The 24,917-nt window shown below is 48.4% G+C and overlaps 1 protein-coding gene across 2 annotated transcripts in view; it reads right to left on the bottom strand.

Moving 5' to 3' along the window:
• The window catches only part of DTX1 (deltex E3 ubiquitin ligase 1), a 53,996-nt gene extending 31,951 nt beyond the window's left edge, over nt 1–22,045 (bottom strand). The window contains exons 1-2 of one of the 2 annotated variants that reach the window (XM_035099297.2): nt 21,961–22,045; nt 19,859–21,131 (exon numbers count right to left, since the gene is read on the bottom strand). In XM_035099297.2, coding sequence (XP_034955188.1) covers nt 19,859–20,117 — 259 coding nt within the window. In that variant the 5' untranslated portion in view covers nt 20,118–21,131; nt 21,961–22,045. Of the gene's footprint in view, nt 1–19,858; nt 21,132–21,560; nt 21,649–21,960 lie in introns of those variants that run through there. The other variant, XM_035099298.2, reaches the window with a different exon arrangement.
• Nucleotides 22,046–24,917: the final 2,872 nt, after the last annotated feature.

The raw sequence follows: 24,917 nt of genomic DNA, 5'->3' as shown, positions 1-24,917 counted from the left end.
AGGGTGGACAATTACAAAAGTCTATATAAGGGCTTGCACATCATTGTTCAGGGTTCGCCTCCCTCCTGCGTGTGGGGAGTGGGGACCCTGTTGCAACAGTTCAATAAAGATCAGGCTTACTAGCCGCTTTGCTTCTCAATATTCTCTGGTTGGCCTCTGTTATTTTCTCCGACTGATAGGGAGCCCACTTAAGGACTCATATACGGGCTCTGGAATACCCCATAAGGGAAAGGGAGCAGTTTTTCTTATAACATCCCTATTTTCATTCGAGAAATGTTGGAGGGTATGGCAGATTGATTCGACTGCGATGGCTTTTGTAAATCCGGGGGCTGTCCCTGGAAAATAGGGACACTTGGAGGGTCTAGGTCAGGCACCCCCAAACTTTGGCCCTCCAGATGTTTTGGACTACAATTCCCATCATCCCTGACCACTGGTCCTGTTAGCTAGGGATCATGGGAGTTGTAGGCCAAAACATCTGGAGGGCCACAGTTTGGGGATGCCTGGTCTAGGTTCTCTCACAAGCTCTCAAGCAATATTCCTCCGCAGGATCCTTGTGAGGGGAACAAAATCATTGGTGTTGCTGACACATGAAATGGAGTTTGCTTCGTTTTTGCTAGCTGGCCTCATTTTGTTGTTGACATAACCTGGGTCTGAGTCATCACTGGTCTTGCTAACAGAAAGTCTGCCGTGAGCCCTTCCTGTTCACGACTGCCAAGCCTATCGTTCCGTGAGAATAAGTTTGCTTAAAAACCAGTAAATCTTTGGCGAGGAACGTAATGCTTTGTGCAAATGCCACTGTTCAGCGGTCAAGTGCAATAAATCACTTTGTACACTAATAGCATTGATATAGCACTCTGAGATGCACATTCCCATATGTTGCATCTTTAAAACATTCCCAACAACCCTGCAAGGTAGACCAGCGTTACTATCCCTATTTGCAGATAAAAGATGGGGGTTAGGCTGAGAGGAAGCAGTTTGATTCAGGGCCCACCTAGGCCATGTTCACACAACACATTTGAAGTGCTGTGATACCACTTTAAACAGCCATGGCTTCCCCCGTAGAATTCTGGGAGCTGTAATTTGTTAAAGGTGCTGAGATTTATTAGGAGATCCCTTATTCCAGGCATCCCCAAACTGCGGCCCTCCAGATGTTTTGGCCCACAACTCCCATGATCCCTAGCTAAGAGGACCAGTGGTTAGGGATGATGGGAATTGTAGTCTAAAACAGCGGTCCTCAACCTTGGGCCTCCAGATGTTTTTGGCCTACAACTCCCATGATCCCTAGCTAGCAGGACCAGTGGTCAGGGACGATGGGAATTGTAGTCGCAAAACATCTGGAGGGCCGAGGTTGAGGACCACTGGTCTAAAACATCTGGAGGGCCGAAGTTTGGGGATGCCTGCCTTATTCCTCTCACAGACCTAGAAAGCTCTCTGTGAGGAGGGGCTCATTGTTAAATCACTCTGGGAATTGTGAGTCACAAACTGATGTGGAAATGGGGAGAATGGAATTTAAGATTGGAAGAATAGAAAAAGTAGAGAAACCAAAATGGGCAGATTCACCCACTGCTAGCTACAGCTCAGATATGGAGCACCTGGTTTGCATGCAGACAGTTGCAGGTTCAATCCCCAGCATCTCCAGGAAAAGACTATTGTCTGAAACCCTGGAGAGCTGCTGCCAGTCAATGTAGAGAACTAGATGGACCAATGGTCTGACTCAGAATAATGCAGCTTCCTATGTTCCTGTTTAATTCACCCTTTATTCAGAACACTGAGGACTAGAATCTTGCTTTACTTTTAAGGTAAACGAAATAGCACCTGCTTGAATCCAAGAAATCTCTGGCTTCTCCAGATACGGGCTGGATCTACATTGATATGAAAAACGCTATAAAATACAGTATATAGCTCTCAATGCAATTCACCACTGGTAATGTATCACTGCTCTACAGCGCCCTCTGGCGCCACATTTTTATAAAACATTTTTAAAGTTATAATAGACCAGTGTACAGTAGTTGAGTCCAGGGTCTCTGGAAAACACCCTCTGTCTGAAACCCTGGAGAGCTGCTGCCAGTCAGTGCAGGCAATACTGAGCTGGATGGACCAGTATGTTCCAATCAGATGTGCTGTAGCTCAGTGGCAGAGTGCCTGCTTTGCATGCAGAATTATTTGCAAATTATAAATAATTTCGTAAGCTGTGTGCCTTTGTTTCTCAATTTGATCCTTTTACACGGTTTGCATGTATCATGGCACTTTATACATTGTGACTTGCTGCTATCTTTACTGATTACAGTGTACTAACTATTTATTGCACGTGTTAAGAGTGAATTCCTGGTTAATTTTTATTTGCTGATATTTCGAGAGTTAACTCCATTGTGTACCATTATCTTCATTACTTTATTTGATATAAGTTGTTTGTTTTAAAGCTACGTTTCATTATGATTATTATTATTTTTGTACTGGGTCGGATTATTATGAGGTGTGTGAGCTTCGATGTATATTTTGCTGTTGCAAACCGCCTTGCATGCAGTAATATAGAAACGCGGCATACAAATTAAAAGAGAAATAGGGGGGGAAAGAAAAAGTCTGGGAGCCTATTGGTAGTTTTATTTGCTCAATGTCTCCTTCTGCTTCTCCTGTTTTGCCCTAAACAATGGAAGCAACGAGCTGGCATCTGAAAAAGGTGCTTTCCCCCACACTTTTGGCACCCGAAAAAGTGCCAGTCTTATCGTTTTTTTTGGGGGGGGGGGGTATCACAAAGCTCAGCTCACATATACAACCTCCTCCTGGCCTGAACATTGCTCTGCTCCACCTCCGCACAACTCAGCGTCCACATTCCGGCAAAAAGCTCTCCCTGCCCGTGTGTCCAGCCCAATTAATTACCATAATTACGGCAATTAATCAGCTGCCTTCTGAGCCTGCCTAGCACAAGGGGAGGAATTGAATCAGGCAGCAGCCTGTTTTGCTGAGGCAGCGCTCCTCAGGAGGAAGAAGAGGAGGAGGAGGAGGAAGACCTGGGAAGGTAGATGGCCTACGAGGCAAATGCACATCGGGGCCACCAGGAGAGATTCTTCGGTCTGGAGGTGACCCTTGTAACCAGATTATCCGTCATCACAAGGGTTTTTGTGGACGATTCTTTCAGGCCACATTCTGGAGCAAGTAGGTACTTATGGTCGAGGTTACAGTGGGTGAAAGTGTCCAGCTCTAGTTATGGAATTCAGGGACCTCCGCTCTCTTTCATTTTTTTAAAAAAAGCAAGTTTCTAGTCCTTATGGATTGCAAAAGTATGCCTGAAAGAGACTGACTGGCCCAAGGGCACCCAGTGAGCATTTCATGGCTGTGTGCCTGGGGCAACCCAGTCAGAAAGGTGGGGTACTACTACTAATAATAATAAATTGAACGCTGGTCTCCCAGGTCCAGCACTCTAAACCACTACACAACCTCTGGCTCTTGTTGTTTTTCAGTCCACAAACAATGCAAAATTAATGCCCTTCTTTTTACATTGTTTGGGCAGTTACTTTACATTGAAATGAACTCAGGTAATGTTAGATATGTAAGGAATTACTTAAAAAGGTAAAGGGGTTGCGCGCTCATCCTACATTATTGGCCGAGGGAGCCGGCGTATAGCTTCCAGGTCATGTGGCCAGCATGACAAAGCCGCTTCTGGCAAACCAGAGCAGCACATGGAAACGCCGTTTACCTTCCCGCTATAGCGGTTCCTATTTATCTACTTGCATTTTGAGGTGCTTTCGAACTGCTAGGTTGGCAGGAGCTGGGACCAAGCAACGGGAGCTCATCCTGTTGCGGGGATTCGAACCGTCTACCTTCTGATCAGCAAGCCCTAGGCTCAGTGGTTTAACCACAGCGCCACCTGGGTCCCGCAAGGAATTACTTAGGTCATGTTAAATAGCAGCCAATATAGTCATTGGCAGAAACTGAACTGCAGCAAAAGGGAAACAGTGCTGATTTTGACAAACTCAGGGCTTTGGGGAAATCGCTGCCTTCTTACATCCCTCAGTTAAAAGTGGGCTCCACATCTGGAGAAAAAAGTCAAAGACAACTCATCTAGCCTACCCTATAAGGTTGATGTGAAGATAAAGATTGCAGTGTCCAGCAAATAACCATGTTATGTCGCCTTCAACTCCTAAAGATAAGGTGGGATATAAATGTAATGAAGTTAACACATTTCTAGAGGGTTGGGCTTTGGTGTCCTCAATAGCTCTCTGTGTTTTGTCCTAATCAGCAAAGCAGAGGAAAATTATGTCAAACAATTCATTTGCATAGGTCACAGACTGCAGTGGATTAGCAAAATCTCTTCAGCACATTTGCAGGAGCTTTCCCAAAAGATTAATGTTATGGCCTGCTTTGCTTGTTCGTTGCAACATTTTAAACTATTTCCTAAATTAGTTTTTTTTAAATAGTTTTTAAAAAAACAAAAAACAAAATCAGCTGTTTTAAGTCCTTTGTTGGTGTTCTGGGGTGGGGGAATGGGAGAATGACTTAGATTTGTGCTCTAAAACAGGCTTCCTCAAACTCAGCCCGCCAGATGTTTTTGGCCTACAACTCCCATGATCCAGTGGTCAGGGATGATGGGAATTGTAGTCTCAAAACATCTGGAGGGCCGAGTTTGAGGAAGCCTGCTCTAAAAGAAAGAAATTTAAGAAGATATTTTGAAGCGGAGGGCTGGAGTTGGCTGAAAGAGTGGATGCTATTAAAAAATACTGAAATCTTGGAATTGGAGGGCTGGGAAAAAATTTATGGTTGGCATGGATATCTATTTTACGGGGGGGGGGGACAAATGCATAAAGAATTATAGAAATAACTCCATGGTGGACTTTAAATTAAAACAATATGAAGAACTGAAAATAATGGGAATAAACTACCGGTAATGACAAAGGGTGGTTGGACAGCGGTACTGCCTGGCTCAGGACGTGTTGGGGCTCTCCTTTCCTGCACGTCTTTTGAACAAAGGCTGGATAACCTCCTTTCAGGGACGCTGTAAATCTGCATCCCACATTGTAGATCCTGCATAGAGCAAGGTGTGTGTGGGAGGGGTGGGGGTGGACTAGGTGAGTTCTGTTAGCCCCCTTCAGGCTCTAAAATCCTGTGATCTCCCTTTGGAACTTGAGCTCAGGATGGAATCCAGAAGAACATCAGGTTGAAAACAAGCCCTTGGCAGCTTCCTCCGGTGACCCAGTCCTCCCAGCCAAGCTCGGAGGGAGCGTGCCAGCAGCCCCTGCAATATTGGCAGCCGAGGCGATGCAGCACTCAGGTGCCTGCTTGCAACTCTCCTCGCACCAGATCCGTTCCCCGCCGTGCCGGCAGCCGCATGCAGAGAGCCTCGCATGATCCCCAGCCTCGCCCTCAGCTCCAATATCCTGCCCTAAAAGTTGGTGGAGAGGGAGGGCACCATATCCCCTTCCCATGGCCTTAAATAAGTTTGGGGTTTCTTTTTTTTTTGAAGGGAGCCCCCAAACTCCTGAATTGCTTTCTTTCGCCACAGCTGAGATTCCTATATCACCGGGGGTTGGGCTAGATGACCCTCAGGGTCCCTTCCAACTCTACGATTTGATGAAATCCTGATCAATGCTGTTTTTGCTTTGGACATTTTCTCTCTCCTTTTCCCCTCCAAGGAGTTCAAGGCATGTTCCCCTCTCCTTCATTTCATCACCACAACCACCATGTAAGGTACCAACTGGTCTAAGGTTCTGCAATGGCTGGCAGGGGGGGATCCGAACCCGGGTCCGTTGACCACTGCACAACACTACCACAACACTGGCTGATAAGAATGCTACCGGTGATGTTGCCATTCAGTCCTTCGTGAGGCTGATTTTAGCTGAGGCTCTAATTAGAGGCACGTTTACCTGGGAGTAAGTCCCACAATGAACCCACAGTCCCCTGTTGGAGGCAGTAATACCAGTTGCTGGAAGCCACAGCAGGTGAGAGTGCTCTTGTGCTTGGATCCTCCCGGAGACAAAAGATTAACTCAGCACACTGGAAAACGCCCCGTCAAACTGCCAGGGCATTTATCCAACTTTAAACCCCATCGATTTCTCGCTAAACTCTAGTAAGGCAGAGAAAAAGAGGGCAGCAAGGGCAATTGCCCAATCAACTTCACATCTGCACCAAGCACTTAATGCACATCTAATGGACACTGTTCCCCCCCCAAAGAATTATGGGAACTGTAGTTTCCCCCCCACTGAGCTATCACCCCCAGCACCCATCTGGGAACTGTAGTTCACCCCAAACTGAACTATCTTCCCCAGCACCCATATCAAACTACGGTTCCCAGGATTCTTTTGGGGAAGCTATGAACTTTAAAGGTTTGGTGTGGACATAACCACAGTTTTGCGAGGGCAGCTGGGAGGCATCGATTAACGGGATTGTGCAGTCTGGGATCTTCAAGATCAGGGATCTAAAGCTTCAGCCCCGCAGGAAGAGAATGCTTCGATATTCAGACCTGGAGACTCTTCCCAGGCCACGCCCCTCTCCACAGGCTACGCCCACACAAGGCCACACCCATTCACCCAAGCCACACCTCCACATGGGTCCTCAGAAGCAACTCCGGCTGCATTGGATAGGAAACATCTTGTCTAGTCCAGGGTTTCCCAAACTTGGGGGTCTCCAGCTGCTTTTTGGACTACGATTCCCATCATCCCTGACCGCTGGTCCTGCTAGCTTGGGATGATGGGAGTTGTAGCCCAAAAACAGCTGGAGGCCCGGGTTTGGGAAACCCTGATCTAGTCCAATTTAGCAATGCTAAATCCTAAATAGTGCTTTGGGTTGCAGTTTGCAGGAACCTAACAGCTTTTTAAAGATTATTTATGTATTTATTACATTGTACTGCTCACCTCTTAACAATTTCTCATTTTTTTACATACCGTACCTGGCCGCCTAGCCCAAAAGCTTTTGCAACAACTCTGCACCCTTTAAGAGAAAAAACAATTATGGCAGTCGTTTGAAAACGATGCGTAAAATGCAAAACCCTCATCCCAAACAGCAGAGTGAACTCATTTGTCCAAATTTCAAAACCAGTCCAAGGTGTTATGAGCCAGGAAGGAATACTGCAGATCAGAAAGGGAGCTGGCTGCTTTTCCTTCGCAAGTGGCCAAGTTCCAAATTGCAGCAAAATGGAAAAATAAAAAGTTCTGACTGCCCGAAGGTGGGGAGCTCCGTTCGAGCAGAATTTCCTTCCTTCTACACTGGGGAACCTGGGGCCCTCCTAATGTTGCCCGACTACAACTCCTAGCATCCCATGACTGTTGGGCCATACTGGCTGGTGTTGATGAGAGTTGGAGTCCAACAGCATCTGCAGCTCCACAGGTCCGCTCCCCTCCCCACTTGTCTTAGACCAGCCTTTCCCAAGCTGGGTCCTCCAAACGTTTTGGACTCCAACCCCCATCAGTCCAAAAGATCTGGAGAGCTTCAGCTACTGACAGGATAGCTCAGTTTGTTAGAGGGGGGCACTGATAATGCCAAGGTTGCAGGTTTGATCCCCGTATGGGACAGCTGCATATTCCTGCATTGCAGGAATGGTGGGCCTCTCAGGGTTCCTTCCAAGTCTACCATTCTTTAAGTCTATGAGCTTGGAGAAGGCTGCTTTAGACAAATTTGGCCATTTCCCCACCTAAGAACATAAGGAGAGCCCTGCTGGGTCAGGCCAATGGCAAACTCCTGTCTGGCAAAAGCTAGGGGTGGGTAGAAGAAAAAACCAGGTTCTTAAGAACATAAGAAGAGTCTGGCTGAATCAGGCTAGTGGTCCATTGAGTCCAGGATTCTGTTCTCTTAGTGGCCAACCAGATATTTATGGAGCGTATTTTTCGCTCCATAAGACGCACTTAGTTTTCAGAGGAGGAAAGGGGAAAGCTCCGTTTTTGGGGGGATCAGCTCACAGTTGTGCAGCTTCTTTTTGCAAAGAGGAAAAGGCCCATTTTTTAAAGGATCAGCTCAAAGTTGTTGAGTTTACTTTGCAAAGGGAAAAAATCCTGTTCAACTCACAGTTCTGCAGCTTCTGATAATCTAATCAGCCAGATAATCCAATCAGCCAGTCACATGTTGCAGCCTCCCTCTGCAGAACATTCAACAACGGAGGCCTGGGCAAGGGGGCGTGGCCGGGAAGGGAGCTAGCTTCCCTTATCTCCCTCCCTATCTCTTGCAATCAGCTGCTGAGCGACTTCTTTTCAACACCCCTCTTTCCCTCTTGTTAGCCTTTAGCTCTTTCTTTTTTAAAAAAAGGGGGGGAAAGCACGATATGCTTTTTGCCCCTGGGCAATTCGGCTCCAGGAACCACACATCCACTCCATAAGGCGCACAGACATTTCCCCTTACTTTTTAGGAGGAAAAAAGTGCGTCTTGTGGAGCGAAAAATACGGGTACTTCTGCAAAGCCTTAAAGTATGGCCCGTGCACAACAGCCATTCTCGCCTTCCTGTGGTTTCCAGCAACTGGTATTCAGAAGCATAATGCGTCCAACAAGGGTGGTAGAACATAGCCATGGGAGCTGGTCATCACCACCACCATCATTTTATTATTTGTACCCCGCCCAACTGCCTGGGATTGCCCCAGCCACTCTGGGCGGCTTCCAACAGATATAAAAACATAACAAAACATTGCACATTAAAAGGCTTCCCTATACAGGGCTGTCTTCTGGTGTCGAGGAGATAAATAACGATGCAACTTTTAGAAGACTTTGGATGGGTGTTCACCACTTCTAAGAAGGCCCTCTGCCTGATTCCCTGTAACTTCACTTCTCGCAGTGAGCCAGAAGGCCCTCGGAGCTGGACCTCAGTGTCCGGGCTGAACGATGGGGGTGGAGACGCTCTTACCATTAGTACTTTTCTCCTCTTGATCACCTTATCCTCCACGAATTTGTCTAATCCCATTTTAAAGCTCCTCAAGGAGAGAATGATGAATGAGAACATAAGGGCAGCTCTCCCGGATCAGGCCCAAGGCTCACCTAGTCCAGCAGCCAACTTTCCCCACTTGAGATTACTGCTATTCAGAGACACAATGCCTCCAACTAGGGTAGCTGGGAGTTCTTACCGCTGGTAACTTTCTCCTACTGTTTAACCAGTTCTGCTTCCAGAAGGAAGAACGCCTTAGCCTTGCTGGGTCAGGAGGAATATCCACCTAGATGCCTCAAAGGGAAGCCTGCAAGAGCCCTCTCCCATCTTCAAGACCCTCCATCTGTTTCACGATGGGGTTGTTCACCATCAATTCTTCCCTCCTGGCTCCTTCATATTAACCCAGTAGACTGGCCCACACTGACTGATGGATTACTATTTGTTATTTCGATGTAGCACCTCCATTCAAAGCTTGGGTGGAGGAGCACGGAGCTTTCCGCAGAGAGAAAGGGACAGAGCGAGAAACACACACAGATCCAGGAGAATCTCCCTGCAGCCTCAGGAGGAAGGAACTTAATGAGGCCGTGTAATTGAGATACCCTGGGGAGATGAACAGGTCAGAATCAAAGGCAGCAACATCTGGGCATGTTTGAACTCCCTTCATTTCGGTGACGCTTTCCAAATTTACAAGCCACTTTCCCCTAATGCAAGATATTATATATATATATGTGTGTGTGTGTGTGTGTGTGTGTGTGTGTGTACCCAGGTGGCGCAGTGGGTTAAACAACAGAGTCTAGGGCTTGCTGATCAGAAGGTAGGCGGTTCGAATCCCCGCAACAGGATGAGCTCCCGTTGCTCGGTCCCAGCTCCTGCCCACCTAGCAGTTCGAAAGCACATCAAAGTGCAAGTATATAAATAGGGACCGCTCCGGCGGGAAGGTAAACAGTGTTTCCGTGTGCTGCTCTGGTTCGCCAGAAGCAGCTTTGTCATGCTGGCCACATGACCCGGAAGCTGTCTGCGGACAAACACTGGCTTCCTCGGCCTATAGAGCGAGATGAGCGCCACAACCCCAGAGTCGGACACGAATGGACCTGATGGTCAGGGGCCCCTTTACCTTTACCTCTCTCTCTCTCTCTCTCTCTATATATATATATATTTGGTATGTTACTTTCACTAACATATTTGTTTTTAGGCATTCTTCTTCTCCCATCCCCAATATATGCATTTTTGGCAAACATTTTTCGGTTGGAGAACTGCACCGCAAAATTCAGAGAAGGGCAAATTTTGAAGGATAACTGTGTTTTGGTGAGCGTGGATAACAGCAGCAGCAGCAACAACAACAAGCAGCATATTTATACCCTGCCCATCTGGCTGGCTTGCCCCAGCCACTTTGGGGGGCTTTGAACACATATAAAACATCAAATATTTTTTAAAAATCCCTGATAATAATAATAATAATAATAATAATAAGTTTTATTTATACCCCGCCCTCCTCAGCCAAGGCCGGGCTCAGGGCAGCTGATATAAAACAGCTGATTGAATTGCAACATAACAAAATTAAATAAACATTAAAATTAAAATTAAAATGCAGCCTCATACAGAAGGAAAGGGGGAAAGGAAAATGGGGGAGGGGATCAGGTTGGCTCCAGGCCAAAAGCCAGCGGAACAACTCTTGTCTTACAGGCCCTGTGGAAAGAAATCAGGTCCCGCAGGGCCCTGGTCTCAGGAGACAGAGCGTCTCCTGATACGGGGCTGCCTTCAGATGTCTTCTAAAAGTTGTGTAGTTCTTTATCTCCTTGACATCTGATAGATAGCTGCTCAACTAAGACACAAACAATTTTGAATTTCGGTTCTTTGTTATGCTTGCATCACACTTTTTCTCCAAGGAGCTCAAAAGCGATACGCGCTTGGTTTCCCCCCTACCTCGACCAATCCTCACAACAACCCTGTGAGGTAGGCTGCCCCCCCAAACCCTAGTCTAGAGGAGCACCAGGGTTCTAAATCGTGCCCACAAACTAAGACAGCTCCCCGCTGCAGACATGAAGCCTCAAGGCATGGAGAGCAGCAGGACCAGGCTGTTAAGTATATGACAAAGGGGCATTGCTGACAACACCATCCTTAACCTTCCCTCCACCCATGCTGGGAAATACATGCGGGGGGATGACAACAAACTCCTGACACAGATGATGCCTTTCGGGGGCTTCCTGGCCAAACCTGCTAGGCCTCTCCATTCTGCCACCTGAACTGACACTTCGCCCTGGAGCACACCCAACATATTGATTAGTGATAACGGGCGAGTAGTCTGCCAAGGAAGCTTGCCCTCCGTTAATGTTTAAAATGATGCGTAGCGTAAGGAAAGTAGACAGAGAAAAGTTTTCCTCTCCCTCTTTCAGAACCCGTCCAGTGAAGTGGAATGTTAGAAGATTCAGGGCAGGGAAAAGAAAGGAGCTTTCCATGCAGCGCACCGTTAAACTGCGGAACTCCCTCCTGCAGGAGGCAGTGGCCGCAGCTGCCTAGCCCTAGATAGAGGGCTTTAAAAGAGACTGGAAAAAATAACGGAGGTGTTACGTACTGAGCTGAATCATAGAACAATAGGATCCAGAATCAGCAGTCTGATTGGTCCGCAGGAGCCACCCAATCCAACTCCAGGTAGAAGTGAATCCGCAACCTGATTGGCCTGCAGGAGCAGCCAATCAGGCTGCTGGCAGAAGTCAATCCACAAACTGATTGGCCCACAGGTGTAGCCCTGAAGTAGCCAATCACGCAAAGCCCATTGTGTAAATAATGTATATAAGCAGATGGTTTTGGGAAAAGGGCATTCTTCTCTTCTTCTCCTTGATGACTACGAGCTGAATAAAGAGCATGAAATTCACTCTCGACTCCGAGTATATTTCAGGAGGAGAGGGCTGTTGTTGGCCACTAGCCACGATGGCCATGCTCTGCCTCGACAGTCGGGAGTCCGAAATGCTTTGGAATTCCAGCTGCTGGAAGGCACAAGGAGGGGAGAGGGCTCTTGCCCCCAGGTCCTGCTGGCAGGTTTCCTACAGTGGCTGCTGTAATAATGGAATGCCAGACTAGATGGGCCATGGGCCTGAACCAGCAGGCTCTTGTTATGTTCTGGGTGTGGAGTAACTTGATAAGAACATAGGGAAGCTGCCTTACGGATGGGAGGTTGCCTGCTTCGGATGGGGTCACACTCCCTTTGAAGGAGCGGGCACATAGCTTGGGGGTAACTCCTGGGTCCATTGCTGTCCCTCGAGGCTCAGGTGGCCTTGGTGGCAGAAGAGTACCTTCCATCATCTTCGGCTGGTGGCCCAGCTGCGCCCCTATCTGGACAGGGATAGCCTAACTTCTGCCATCTATGCTCTGGTAACCTTGAGGATAGATTACCACAATGTGTCATACGCAGGGCTGCCTCCGAGGATGGTTTGGAAACTTTGAGTGGTGCAGAATTCGCATACCCTCCAACATTTCTCCGATGAAAGTGGGGACGTCCTATTCCATAATAATCATAATACTCATACTCTGGGCAGCTTCCAACACACATAAAAACATCATAAAGCTATCTAGGGCTGCCTTCAGATGTCTTCTAAAGGTTGCATGGTTACTTATCTCCCTGGCTCGGGGGTTGCATAACTCCATACCCTCCGAGATTTATCCAATGGAAATGGGATGTCCTAAGAACGCGGGTGGCGCTGTGGGTTAAACCACACAGCTTAGGGCTTGCCGACCAGAAGGTTGGCGGTTCAGATCCCCGCGACAGGGTGATCTCCCATTGCGCGGTCCCTGCTCCTACCAACCTAGCAGTTCGAAAGCACATCAAAGTGAAAGTAGATAAATAGGTACCGCTCTGGCGGGAAGGTAAACGGTGTTTCCGTGTGCTGCTCTGGTTCATCAGAAGCGGCTTAGTCATGCTGGCCACATGGCCTGGAAGCTGTATGCCGGCTCCCTCGGCCAATAACGCGAGATGAGCGCCGCAACCCCAGAGTCGGTCACGACTGGACCTAATGGTCAGGGGTCCTGGTCCCTTTACCTTTACAGAAAAGCTGGACCTTCTGGAATCAAATCAAAAAACTGAGATGGCTTCTGTGGGGTGTCTCTGGAAAATAGGGACACTTGGAGGGTCTGTTTTTCTCCCTCTGTCATAGCCCTAGAACTTGTGGATGTCAAAGGAAGCTGAATGTTGGAAGTGATAAAGGGGGGGGGGGACACAACACTAAAATGCTGGTGAATTTTCATGAGAGCTTTTGAAACAACCACAAACTGATGTGGAAATGTGGACAACTGAACAACATGGGAAAGATGAGACAGGTTCAGTTGCCCCAACAACAACCCTGAGAGGTAGCTTAGGCTGATAAGAAGGGTGTCTCACAAAAGATGGAGCAAGCTTGTTTTCTGCTCCTCCAGAGCAAAGGACTTTGAACCTATGGATTCAGATTACAAGGAGGCGATTCCGACTAAACATTAAGTAAAAACTTTCCAACATTGAGAGTGGTTTGAACGAACTCCCTTGGAAAGTGGCGGCCTCTGTTGGAGGCTTTTAAACAGAGGTTAGGTGGCCATCCATCAGGGCTCCTTTAGCTGTGATTCCTGCATTGCAGTGGGTTGGACTGGATGACCCTTGGAGGACCCTAACCACTAGGGTTGCCATATTTCAAAAAGTGAAAAACCAGGACACCCCGAAAGTTGTTGAACTTTTTTTTTAGGAAGACCCCCCAAAAGCTGTTACAGAAATGCCAAAAACCCCACACTTTTTGATTGACTTGCCTAAGATCCAGGACAAAGAGTCACTTCCGCCTTTGAAATCCCAGTAATGTCCAGGGAAATCTGGGCATATGGCAGCCTTACTTCCCACTCTACAGTTCTAGGCTTCTATGAAATGACTGGCTCAAAGTCCCACAGTGAGTTTCCTGGCTGAGAGTGGATTTGAACCTGTTATAAGATTTTTAAGGTCTCAAATATAGAGCATTCATAAATGCACACATTATCTAAATATATGAACCATGTGTCTGAAATAGCCATTTTGACTCTCCCAATGACCTCAAATATTCCTCTACAGTAAGGGAGGTAAATGGGGAAAGCCTTCTCATTGTCTTTTTGGTTGCAAATCCTATGTCTTAAGGGCGTTTTTGTGTATGAATAGGGTGAGCCTGTGACCTGGACTCAGGAACTAAAGCATTAACCATCACGAAAGAATGGCCAGGCTGCCCAGGGTGGGCAATTTCAAGAATCTATATAAGGGTGGGCAATTTCAAGAATCTATATAAGGGCTTGCGCACCATTGTTCAGGGTTCTCCTCCCTCCTGCATGTGGGGAGTGGGGACCCTGTTGCAACAGTTCAATAAAGATCAGGCTTACTAGCTGCTTTGCTTCTCAATATATTCTGGTCGGCCTCTGCTGTTTCCTCCTACCAATAGGAAACCCTCAAGGAGTCTATATAGGCTCTGGAATACCCCATAAGGGAAAGGGAGCAGTTTTTCTTATAACACCCCTATTTTCATTGGAGAAATGTTGGAGGGTATGGTATGACTCCCAGGTCTTGTCCAACCACCATCTGCCTCAAAGATGAACTCGTACAAGGAGATCCCAGGAGATCTCCTCCCATCCAGCCTAACTCTGCTGAGCGGCAGCAAGGCAACTGTTTTGTGTGGCTTCAGAATACAGGTGAAACTCGGAAAATTAGAATATCGTCGAAAAGTGCATTTATTTGAGTAATGCAACTTAAAAGGTGAAACCAATATATGAGATAGATGCATGACATGCAAAGCAAGATATGTCAAGCCTTTATTTGTTGTAATTGTAATTATTTGTCTTTAGGCGGGTCAATTATAAATGGAATGTGATTAATGAAATGTAATAGCGATGTTTATTTTTGTATTATTGTAACTATTTGTTTTATTACTGTGGAATTTCCAAAAGAAAGCATTTGTAAAAATTAAAATAAAAATAAAAAATAAAAAGTTGCATTACTGGAATAAATGCACTTTTTGACGATATTCTAATTTTCTGAGTTTCACCTGTATAGTGGCCTAAGTGCAAGAATAGGGGCAACTGGCTTGGCAGGTCCTTATCAATAAGCGGATTTCCTTATTGCGCTGCCTCCTATTGTCTATATAAAAAAACAAGCTGGCTGTCTCTAGGCTAAGGTATCAAAAGGCCTTCCCTGGAGGCTCAGGAGATGACACACCCAGGTCCCTTTGGATCTCCGCAGCACCTGGGAGGCAAAAGGAAAACAAACGCCTCTGTTGATTTGGCTCAACTGTGGGAGGGGAGGGGGAAGGGAGTGGTGAACAAATGCCAGATCACGAGGCCTTTGATTTGTATCATTTTTGCCCCAACTCTTCCTCCAGGGAGCAAAAGGCAAGAGCTACAGTTTTCTCCCACCAACCATTATTCTCGCAACAAGCCTGAGAGGTAGGTCAGGAAGAGAGAGGGAATTGTCGTTTAGTCGTTTAGTCGTGTCCGACTCTTCGTGACCCCATGGACCAGAGCATGCCAGGCACTCCTGTCTTCCACTGCCCTCCGCAGTGTTGGTAGCTTCGAGAACACTGTCCAACCATCTCGTCCTCTGTCGTCCCCTTCTCCTAGTGCCCTCCATCTTTCCCAACATCAGGGTCTTTTCCAGGGAGTCTTTTCTTCTCATGAGATGGCCAAAGTATTGGAGCCTCAGCTTCAGGATCTGTCCTTCCAGTGAGCACTCAGGGCTGATTTCCTTCAGAATGGATAGGTTTGATCTTCTTGCAGTCCATGGGACTCTCAAGAGTCTCCTCCAGCACCATAATTCAAAAGCATCAATTCTTCGGCGATCAGCCTTCTTTATGGTCCTGCTCTCACTTCCATACGGAAAACCATAGCTTTAACTAGACAGATGTGTGTGTGTGTGAGAGAGAGAGAGAGAGAGAGAGAGAGAGAGAGAGAGAGAGAGAGAGAGAGACTTGCCCAAGGTCTCCCAGGGAGCTTCTGGCTGAATGAAAGATTTGGGTTGCTCCCCTCCTAGTACTACACTCAAAAAACAAAAGCACAAAGGTTCAGTGCAGTGTTAGAAACTCAGATACAGTGGTGCCTCGACTTACAAATTTAATCCGTTCCGAAGGCACCTTCGTAGGTCGAAAAATTCGTAAGTCGAAAAGCTCCATTGGAAACACGATTTCCCATAGAAATGCATTGGAAACGGGAAATTTCGTAAGTCGAAGCAACCCCATCTAAAAATTCGTAAGTCGAAAAAACCCTATCTAAAACCGCCGCGATTTCCGTTCGGGTGTCGAGAAATTCGTAAGCGTGCAGCCATTTGCCCCATTCGTAAGTCGAAAAATTCAGTTGTCGAGTCATTCGTAAGTCGAGGTACCACTGTATATAAGCTAGGTGCCAAATGACTCCTTAGTTGCAGTCGCTGAAACAGAACGCCTAGTTGCCATTTTGGGCCCAGATGGCTCGAAAATCCTATTTCTTTCAACACAACCTTTTGGTTCCTGAAATTCATTCTGATTTTGCAGACTGTAACAATAGAATTCTCTACAGGATGTGTTGCTAGCGTGTGGAAAGAGTCAAGATCCAAGGATCCCCAGGCATGCACCTCGAAAGAGTGGAGATGTCAGGCCCCATCCCGGCACCCAGTCATCTTCGCTTGGTCACAAGTGGCCGATAGCCGGGTGCAAAATGCGCCTGGCAAATTTCGAATGCTGGCTCAGTGGTGCATAAGAACACACAAAGTGCCCTGCTGGGTGAGGCCAGTGGCCCATCTAGTCCAACATCCTTTTCTCACAGTGGCCAACCAGGTGTTTGCAGGACCTGAGCACAAGAGCCCTCTCCCCTCCTCTGAGGTTTCCAGCAACTGTTATACAGAAACATTACTGAATATGCATATGCTGGAGCTCGGCTCTGGATGAAATTGGTTGGTTTGGTTTTGCCTCTGCACCATGAATGAGGATCTTCATGTCCAGGGACCAAATGTAGCTCTCTCTATCAGGCCCTTTGCACTCTCCCCAGGCCCCGCCCCTCCTCCCAGGCCACGCCCCTCACCAGCCCTGCTTCACATCCTCCTCAAGTGTTTCTGCCTGGCTGGAATGTGTCCTTTGACTCTGACCAGGCCTCTTGCCATAGCTGTTAAGTTCTCCCTTTTTAAAATGGAAATTCCCTGATGCTGAATAGGCTTCCTCGTGAGAAAAGGGAAAACTTGAAAAGAGCTATTCCTCTTGCTCGATAAAGGGTGGGCAGGGATGTGTGTGAGCATGTGCAGAAATTAGCCTACTGTATACAAAAGCAGCATTTAGATCCATTGCTCCACCCACTTTTGCCTCTGGCTCTACCCACCACGCCACGTGGCCCCCAGGAGGTTGCCCAGAAAGGGATGTGGCCCTCGGGCTGGAAATATTACCTACCCTTGCTCTTCACCCTTAGAGCTCATCTCAGACACATGGAGACTCAAGGCACATCTTCAGCAGTAAGCAAAAAGCACTCTGTCTTTCCCCAGAGGCGCTCCTGCCTTTTATTTATTTCATTTACTTGCATTTTAATACTCTGCACTCTCTGGGCCCTGGCACTGAAAATAAGACTCTGGAGCTACACACCAACAATGCAAGCCATAAAGTTTGCATATGCTAATGCATATCTATGCAAATGTAGAATGTTAAATGTCACCAAAGGCAAGCCGTCCAAACTGCCCCAGATAAAATCTCCAATTAGTTTGCCAGCCATCTTAGATCAGCTCCTCTGCAATTTATTTACCCCGAGTGAATTCCCTAACGGAATCCCTTGCTCCAAATAAATTCCGCTGCCCTTCTCAGCCATGACGCTCCTAGTAATCTCCAGCAATCTCAAAATAATTTATTCCCCCCAATTAATATCCTATCCAGTAGCCAGATCACTGCCCCCCCCACACCAGTTCAATTTCCCCTGAGTTCATTACCCACCCGGAAACGTTTGAGGTGCTTAGAAAAAGATTAGAGAGCTGCGTTTAAAAACAAGAAGCCCACTTCAGATCAACTCCTGTGTGGCAAGCAGGGGTGAAGAGAAAGTAAATCAGGATATATTTGCAGGTCATAACGGACATCAGAAGAGGCCCTCTGGATCTGACCATGGGCCCGTCTTGTCCAGCACCCCGTTCTCACAGTGGCCAACCAGATGCAAGCAGGATTTGAGCATAAGAACAATGCTCCCCATTTGCTTTTTCTGGCATTCGCCGCATCTGACAGTGGCAGCAGAGTCATTGTGGCTAGCGGCTGTTCAGAGCCCCCTCCTTGAGTTCACCCAGTCCTCTTTTAAAGCCATCCAGGTTTGTAGCCAACACAGCCCCTTGAGAGAGCAGGCGCTTCTGACTCTCCACTGTTCAACAGCGGCAATAAGGCAACAACTTCCCCCTGCCTAAAGGAGGCAGCTGAAATGAAGAAAGGACTCTGGGCTCAGCTCATCCCCGAAAATAAATCCCTCAGGCCAAGAATGTGACCGGAGGCACCTCCTTCTGCATTTTCATTCTAACCCTCTCAGGCAGACCCTCCAAGTGTCCCTATTTTTCAGGGACAGAGGCCGTCCCGGTTTCTGATTTGATCCTGGAATGTCCCGCTTTTCCTAAGCACACTCCTATTTTCACTGGAGAAATGTTGGAAGGTACAGAGATATGTGACTCCCAAGCCAAGGAGATAAGTAAATACTAGACATCTTTTAGAAGACATCTGAAGGCAGCCTTCTATACGGAAGATTTTTTTAAAATGTGTTACTGTGTTTTTATATATTTTGGAAGCCGCCCAGAGTGGCTGGGGCAACCCAGTCAAGACGGTTCGGGTGTAAACATTATTATTATTATTATTATTATTATTATTGAATAAGACATCCCTATTTTCATCAGAGAAATGTTGGAGGGTATGTGTCTGCCTTTTGCATTTCACTCTGATTGGTAGTGGGTTTTGGGGGGGGGGAGGGGGGTTGTTCTAGTAAAAAAAAAACCCAAGGCAAACCCAATAAGCCTGAAATATTACACACATACACATCATTCTTGGTGATGTTAGCAGCCCAAGTTGTTTCCAGAGCAGCTTCCACCTTTGAACCTCTGGACCAATTTATAAAATCAGTAGAATCAAGAAACAGAAGCTTGACTTAGACTCTATCACTTCCAGATTGCAAAGGGAAGCCCAAATGTTCGAATGTTTCCAAACTGGATTGCGTGTGTGTGTGCAGGGGGGGGGGGTTTCCACCTCCATGCATGTAGAAATCTAGCACATCAGGGAATTGGGGTCCAGCATAGACCTGTATCCAATGTGCTGCTTTTCTATGCAATTGACAGATATTTATAGATTCCACTTGCGTTAGAAAGCGGTCAACCCAGAGGCAACTGTGTGATGCAGCCAGGGGGGGGGGGAGAGAAAGCGCTTCTTCAGCTCTTGGCGGCATCAACAGCAGTATAGTGTCCAGGTCAAGGGAAGTCATAGTATATTCTATTCTGTCTTGCTCAGATCCTACCTGGAATCCTGTGTCCATTCCTGGGTGCCACAATTTAAGGAGGATATTGACAAGCTGGAACATGTGGGGGGGAGGGGGCAGCAGCAGCAAGATGATCAAAGGGTCTGGAAACCAAGCCTTACAAGGAATAGTTTGAGGGAGTTGGGTATGTTTAGCCTGGAGAAGAGGAGATAGGATAGCTATCTTCAAATATCTCAAGGGCTTGTCACGTGGAGGATGGTGGAAGCTTGCTTTCTGCTGCTCCAGGCCTGAACCACCAGATTAAAATGACAAGAAAGGAGATTCTGACTAAACATTGGAGGGAACTTTCTGAAGGGAGGAGCTGTTCAACGGTGAAACTGACTACCTCAGAAGGCGGCGGACTGTGTTGGAGGTTTTCAAACACAGCTTGGGTGGCTATCCAAGGGGGTTGGACTGGATGACCCTTGGGGGTCCCCTTCCGACTCAACAATTCTATGATTAAAAGCGTTGCCACTTGTTTCTACCCAGTGCAGACCCAGGACATCATCAGCCCCCCCCCAAGGTCATCATTTCGCTCCCATCATTTCGCAGCGTGACTTGACGCCTTACCTGTGTCCTGACGGAACTGGTGCATCGACTGCAGGTCGATAATGTACGGAGACAGCTGGGCATCCACCTGCCCCAAGACGACGCTCCCCCGGGCATCTTCCTTCAGGACGTTCTCGATGTGGTGGCACACTGCCGCCGTGTAGGGCCGCCAGCGCCCATGCTCGTTCAGCCACTCCCAAACCACGACGCGGGCCACATTATTGGGAGGGAAGCACCACCCGTTCGCCAAGAGAAGGGTCCCTGTGCCAGGTTGCGCCATGGTGCCCGACCCTGCCGGCCTGGCATGAGAGGCAGGCGGGGGGGTCACCAGCCGGGCGCCCTCCCCCTCATTGGTTTGGGAACACCTGCGGGGCTCAGAGTGCGATCCCCAGTTCTGAAGGCTGCATCTCCTCCCACAGCCAGGTCACCCGGGGTTGAGGAATGCAGAGCAAGAGATGCACTGCTTGCAGGATGAGAGCTTGTGACCTTTTCTTCAGGGCGAGCCAGTCTTGTCAGGGGCTTTGCGGCACGTCTGACTATGTGGCAATGAGGAGCAATGTTTCAGCCGTCCCAAATGGCAACAACAGCAGACCAGCTGAGATGTTTAGGCCACCACTGAGGATGGCGATAGAGGCCGCTATCAATGAATGCACGTCTCCCAAATTATTGGGGAAGCCTATGAATTTTCTGTGTGCTTTTGGTCAGGCAGAGCGAAGGCCTCTGAGCTTCGCCTACAGCCAGGTGCCCTGAAGATCACTCTTAATATTCGCCTTGTGTACCTTCAGCCTGGTGACTGAAGACCTCCTCTGGTGGAATGAAGAGCTCCAACCTTTCCCTTCAAGGCCTCAGCAGACTCTCCTCCCGTTTTCTCCTTCCTGGTCTTGTTTTCAGGCGGCCCAGCTCGCTTCCATCCCCTGAGATCTCCTCAACACTTCCCACAGTCTGACCTGGTCTTCCACGGCTCAGCGCTAGGTGCCCCCAGTGCAGAAACGGGGACAGGAGACTGACCCTTCGCGTAGGATCCTGTGGCCTCGGAGGGCCAAGCTTTCCGCAGGGAATGGGGCCAGATCCAACCTCCGGCCAGGCTGTGGCAGAATCCCTCACCCTCTCAGCGAGGGCTGCTGACCCAGGTCAAAAGGCCGCTTGCTTTAGACCAGAGGGCTGCAGCAGAGCAGAAGGCAGGGGAGAGCCCGCCGGCTTTCGGGGGTCGCCCCCGCCACCCACCCAGGCTGTGTCATCCTTGTTTTCTGCAGCTGAGTCTGGTCCTTTGATGCAAGGACTGGAGGGAGCCAGCCTGGAATGGGGAAAAGGAACCACAATTAGGATGATGAATGCACGTCAAGAGGAAACTCTCCTCTCTCGAGCGACGCCCCCCCCTTTCCTATGGCAAGCGGGTAACAGTGGTGGCACCTCCTCTCCTGCCACTATGATCTGTCTAGTAGGTGGCTGGGTCTGCCAGTCTATCTGCCAGTCTGGCACCCCCCCAACCCCCCCCTTTATAAACCAAACCTGCCCATTGTCTTGCCTGGTAGAAAGATCTTGGGTGGTTGGGGGAGGCTTCCTGAATGCTATCTCCTGGTCTCTCTCCCCCCCCCACACACACCGCTTGCTAATCTGCCCACATCAGACAGGCGGGGGTGGGGGCGAGGTACCCCAAAATGCATCAAGATGCGGACGGGGAGGGGGCGACAAAGAGAAGAAAAGACTCCCAGCTGTTTCTTACCTGGCTGGTGAAATTCTAAGAGCCAGACAGACACAAAGGAGAATTTGGGGAGGGGGGGCAGCCGATCGCTGCTGGAGGGGGTGCTGGTGAGAGAACGATGGGGGGGAAGACCAAGAGGGGCCCAATCAGCTGCTGTACACACCGCCGCGAAATCGCCTCCTCCCCTCTCCCCACAGCTCCATTCACCCCTCCCCTCCCGGTTCCAAGCGTAAAAACGCCTCGTTTGTTGGAGAGTGTGTGTGTCAATAGGAGGTTTTTTAGAGGCGGGGGGGAGAGAAAAAGGGTGGGCAGATCGCTTTTAGCAGCCGGGGGGGGGTCTGCCTCGTCCTGCCGCAGAGACCCCACCCCGCCACCTGTCCTCCAGGTGGGAGCGCGTCCCTCACCCCGCCACCCCACCTACCTAGTACCGCGACCAGCTCCGGATGGCGCAGGCTGGATGCAGCCGTGGGAACGAGCGGAGGGGAGGGGAGGGGGGAATCCCTCGCCCCTCCCACGGAGGCGGCCAGAAACCGCAGCCAGCCGGTCCTCTCCCCCCCCCCTCTCTCTCTCTTTCTCCCTCCCTCTCTCTCCTCCTCCCACCTTGTCTGGATCCAGGCCAGGTTTCAAACAAGCGCCGGGACCTGTGAAAGAAAAGCGCCAAGAGCGCCTCTGGACATGCACAGAGCGCTCCCGCTGCGGTTCTCGCCCTCCGCCAAACGAACAGCCCCGGGAGCGAGCCGGAGGCTTGCGGGGTCGAATGGGAGAATTTGGGTTTTCTTCTAAAGCAGGCACCCCCAAACTCGGCCCTCCAGATGTTTTGGAACTACAATTCCCACCATCCCTGACCACTGGTCCTGTTAGCTAGGGATGATGAGAATTGTAGTCCCAAAACATCTGGAGGGCCACAGTTTGGGGATGCCTGTTCTAAAGGCTCCTACCCCAGGAATGGGGTATCCGTGGCCCCTTCCTTCTGCTGGACTCCAACTCCCATCACCCCTGCCTCATGGCCCTGTTGGCTGCTGCTGCTGGGAGTTGGAGTCCAATAGCAACTGGAGGGTCACGGAATGATGGTTGGGGGAAGCGCCTTAGCTTAGTAGGTAGAGCATCTGCTTTGCATGCAGAAGGTCCCAGGTTCATTCCTCACCAGAGCTAGGAATGTTGCCCTTGTCTGAATCCTGGAGAGCCGCTGCCAGTCAGTGTAGGAAATACTGAGCTGGATGGACCAAGGGGTCGACACTGAGCTAGATGGACCATGGGGTCGACACAGTGCAGGGCAGTAGCTCGTCATGCAGGAGGTTTTGGGCTTGATCCCCAGCATCTCCAGGTAGGGCTGGGAGAGACCCTTGGCAGAAACCCTGGAGAGCTGCTGCCAGTCAAAGTAGACAAGGCTCTGAGATCATGGAATTGTAGGGTTGGAAGGGACCCTGAGGATCATCTAGTCCAACCCCCTGCAATGCAGGAATCTTTTCCCCTAACCCACGTCCCTGACATAAGAGTTGCAGCTTTCAATGCTCTATTGTTCCTATTACAGGTAGGTAGCCGTGTTGGTCTGGGTCGAAGTAAAATAAAAAAATTCCTTCAGTAGCACCTTAAAGACCAACTAAGTTTTTATTTTGGTATGAGCTTTCGTGTGCATGCACACTTCTTCAGATAGAAGGTAGATAGAAGGTATCTGAAGAAGTGTGCATGCACACGAAAGCTCATACCAAAATAAAAACTTAGTTGGTCTTTAAGGTGCTACTGAAGGAATTTTTTTATTTTACTATTGTTCCTATGTTCAAACAGGCCCACCGGCAGCAGTTGGGCTGGTGTGTCCACAGAGGTTGCTGGCTATGTTCACCCTTTCGGATTTAAAAATAAATATCTTATAGACAGAGATAAGTGGCCGGAATTGCACGTGTTTACTTAGGATAAACCCTGCTTATTAAATTTATATGCAGAATACATCATGCGAAAGGCTGGACTGGACGAATCCCAAACCGGAATTAAGATTGCTGGAAGAAATATCAACAACCTCAGATATGCTGATGACACAACCTTGATGGCAGAAAGTGAGGAGGAATTAAAGAACCTTTTAATGAGGGTGAAAGAGGAGAGCGCAAAATATGGTCTGAAGCTCAACATAAAAAAAAACACAAGATCATGGCCACTGGTCCTATCACCTCCTGGCAAACAGAAGGGGAAGAAATGGAGGCAGTGTGAGATTTTACTTTCTTGGGTTCCATGATCACTGCAGATGGTGACAGAAGTCATGAAATTAAAAGACGCCTGCTTCTTGGGAGAAAAGCAATTACAAACCTAGACAGCATCTTAAAAAGCAGAGACATCACCTTGGTGACAAAGGTCCGTATAGTTAAAGCTATGGTTTTCCCAGTAGTGATGTATGGAAGTGAGAGCTGGACCATAAAGAAGGCTGATCGCCGAAGAATTGATGCTTTTGAATTATGGTGCTGGAGGAGACTCTTGAGAGTCCCATGGACTGCAAGAAGATCAAGCCTATCCATTCTGAAGGAAATCTGCCCTGAGTGCTCACTGGAAGGACAGATCGTGAAGCTGAGGCTCCAATACTTTGGCCACCTGATGCTGGGAAAGATTGAGGGCACAAGGAGAAGGGGACGACAGAGGACGAGATGATTGGACAGTGTTCTCAAAGCTACCAACATGAGTTTGACCAAACTGTGGGAGGCAGTGGAAGACAGGAGTGCCTGGCGTGCTCTGGTCCATGGGGTCATGAAGAGTCGGACACGACTAAACGACTAAACAACAACACAACAACAACAACAACAACAACAACAACAACAACAACAACAACAACAACTTAGGATAAAAATATCATCATCATCAGTGCTACTTTTCTAGAGAAAGAGGGGCCGGAACTCACCATGAATGCCTCCCTTGTTCTCTTAGAATGGCAATGCTGCCTTCCTGAGAGGGGCTGGAACTGAGTTCCAGTGAGTTCTGGCTGAAGAAAAGCCATAATAATAATAATAATAATAATAATAATAATAATAATAATGGACTTCTTAGACACTTGTTACCCAAAGCCAACCCATTTAAAGGCATAAGCAAAAATATATGATACCACTTAAATAATTTGTACAAAACATCTGCAATGTAATCATAGGTTCATGTGTTCAGGAATAATTTGTGCCATGCACGCAAAACAACAAAAGAAAACCAAGCCGCCACCACCACCTGGTCACAGGAAGTTTGGGCAGCACATTAATTGCAGACATCATCTCAAGGGCACCCAGAAGTGGTGGGTGGAGAGAGGTAACTCTTTACCCATCACCAAATAGATGTCAGTGAAGGTTCCAGGTAGGCGTCACTGCAGAAAGCATTCCACAGATGGGGAGCCACGAGTGGAAAGCCCCTGCA

This window comes from Zootoca vivipara, chromosome 17, assembly GCF_963506605.1.
Source record: "Zootoca vivipara chromosome 17, rZooViv1.1, whole genome shotgun sequence".
NCBI classification, from domain to species: Eukaryota; Metazoa; Chordata; class Lepidosauria; order Squamata; family Lacertidae; genus Zootoca; species Zootoca vivipara.
The sequence above is the reverse complement of the archived record's forward strand: the minus strand, read 5'-3'. Positions and strand labels throughout refer to the sequence as shown.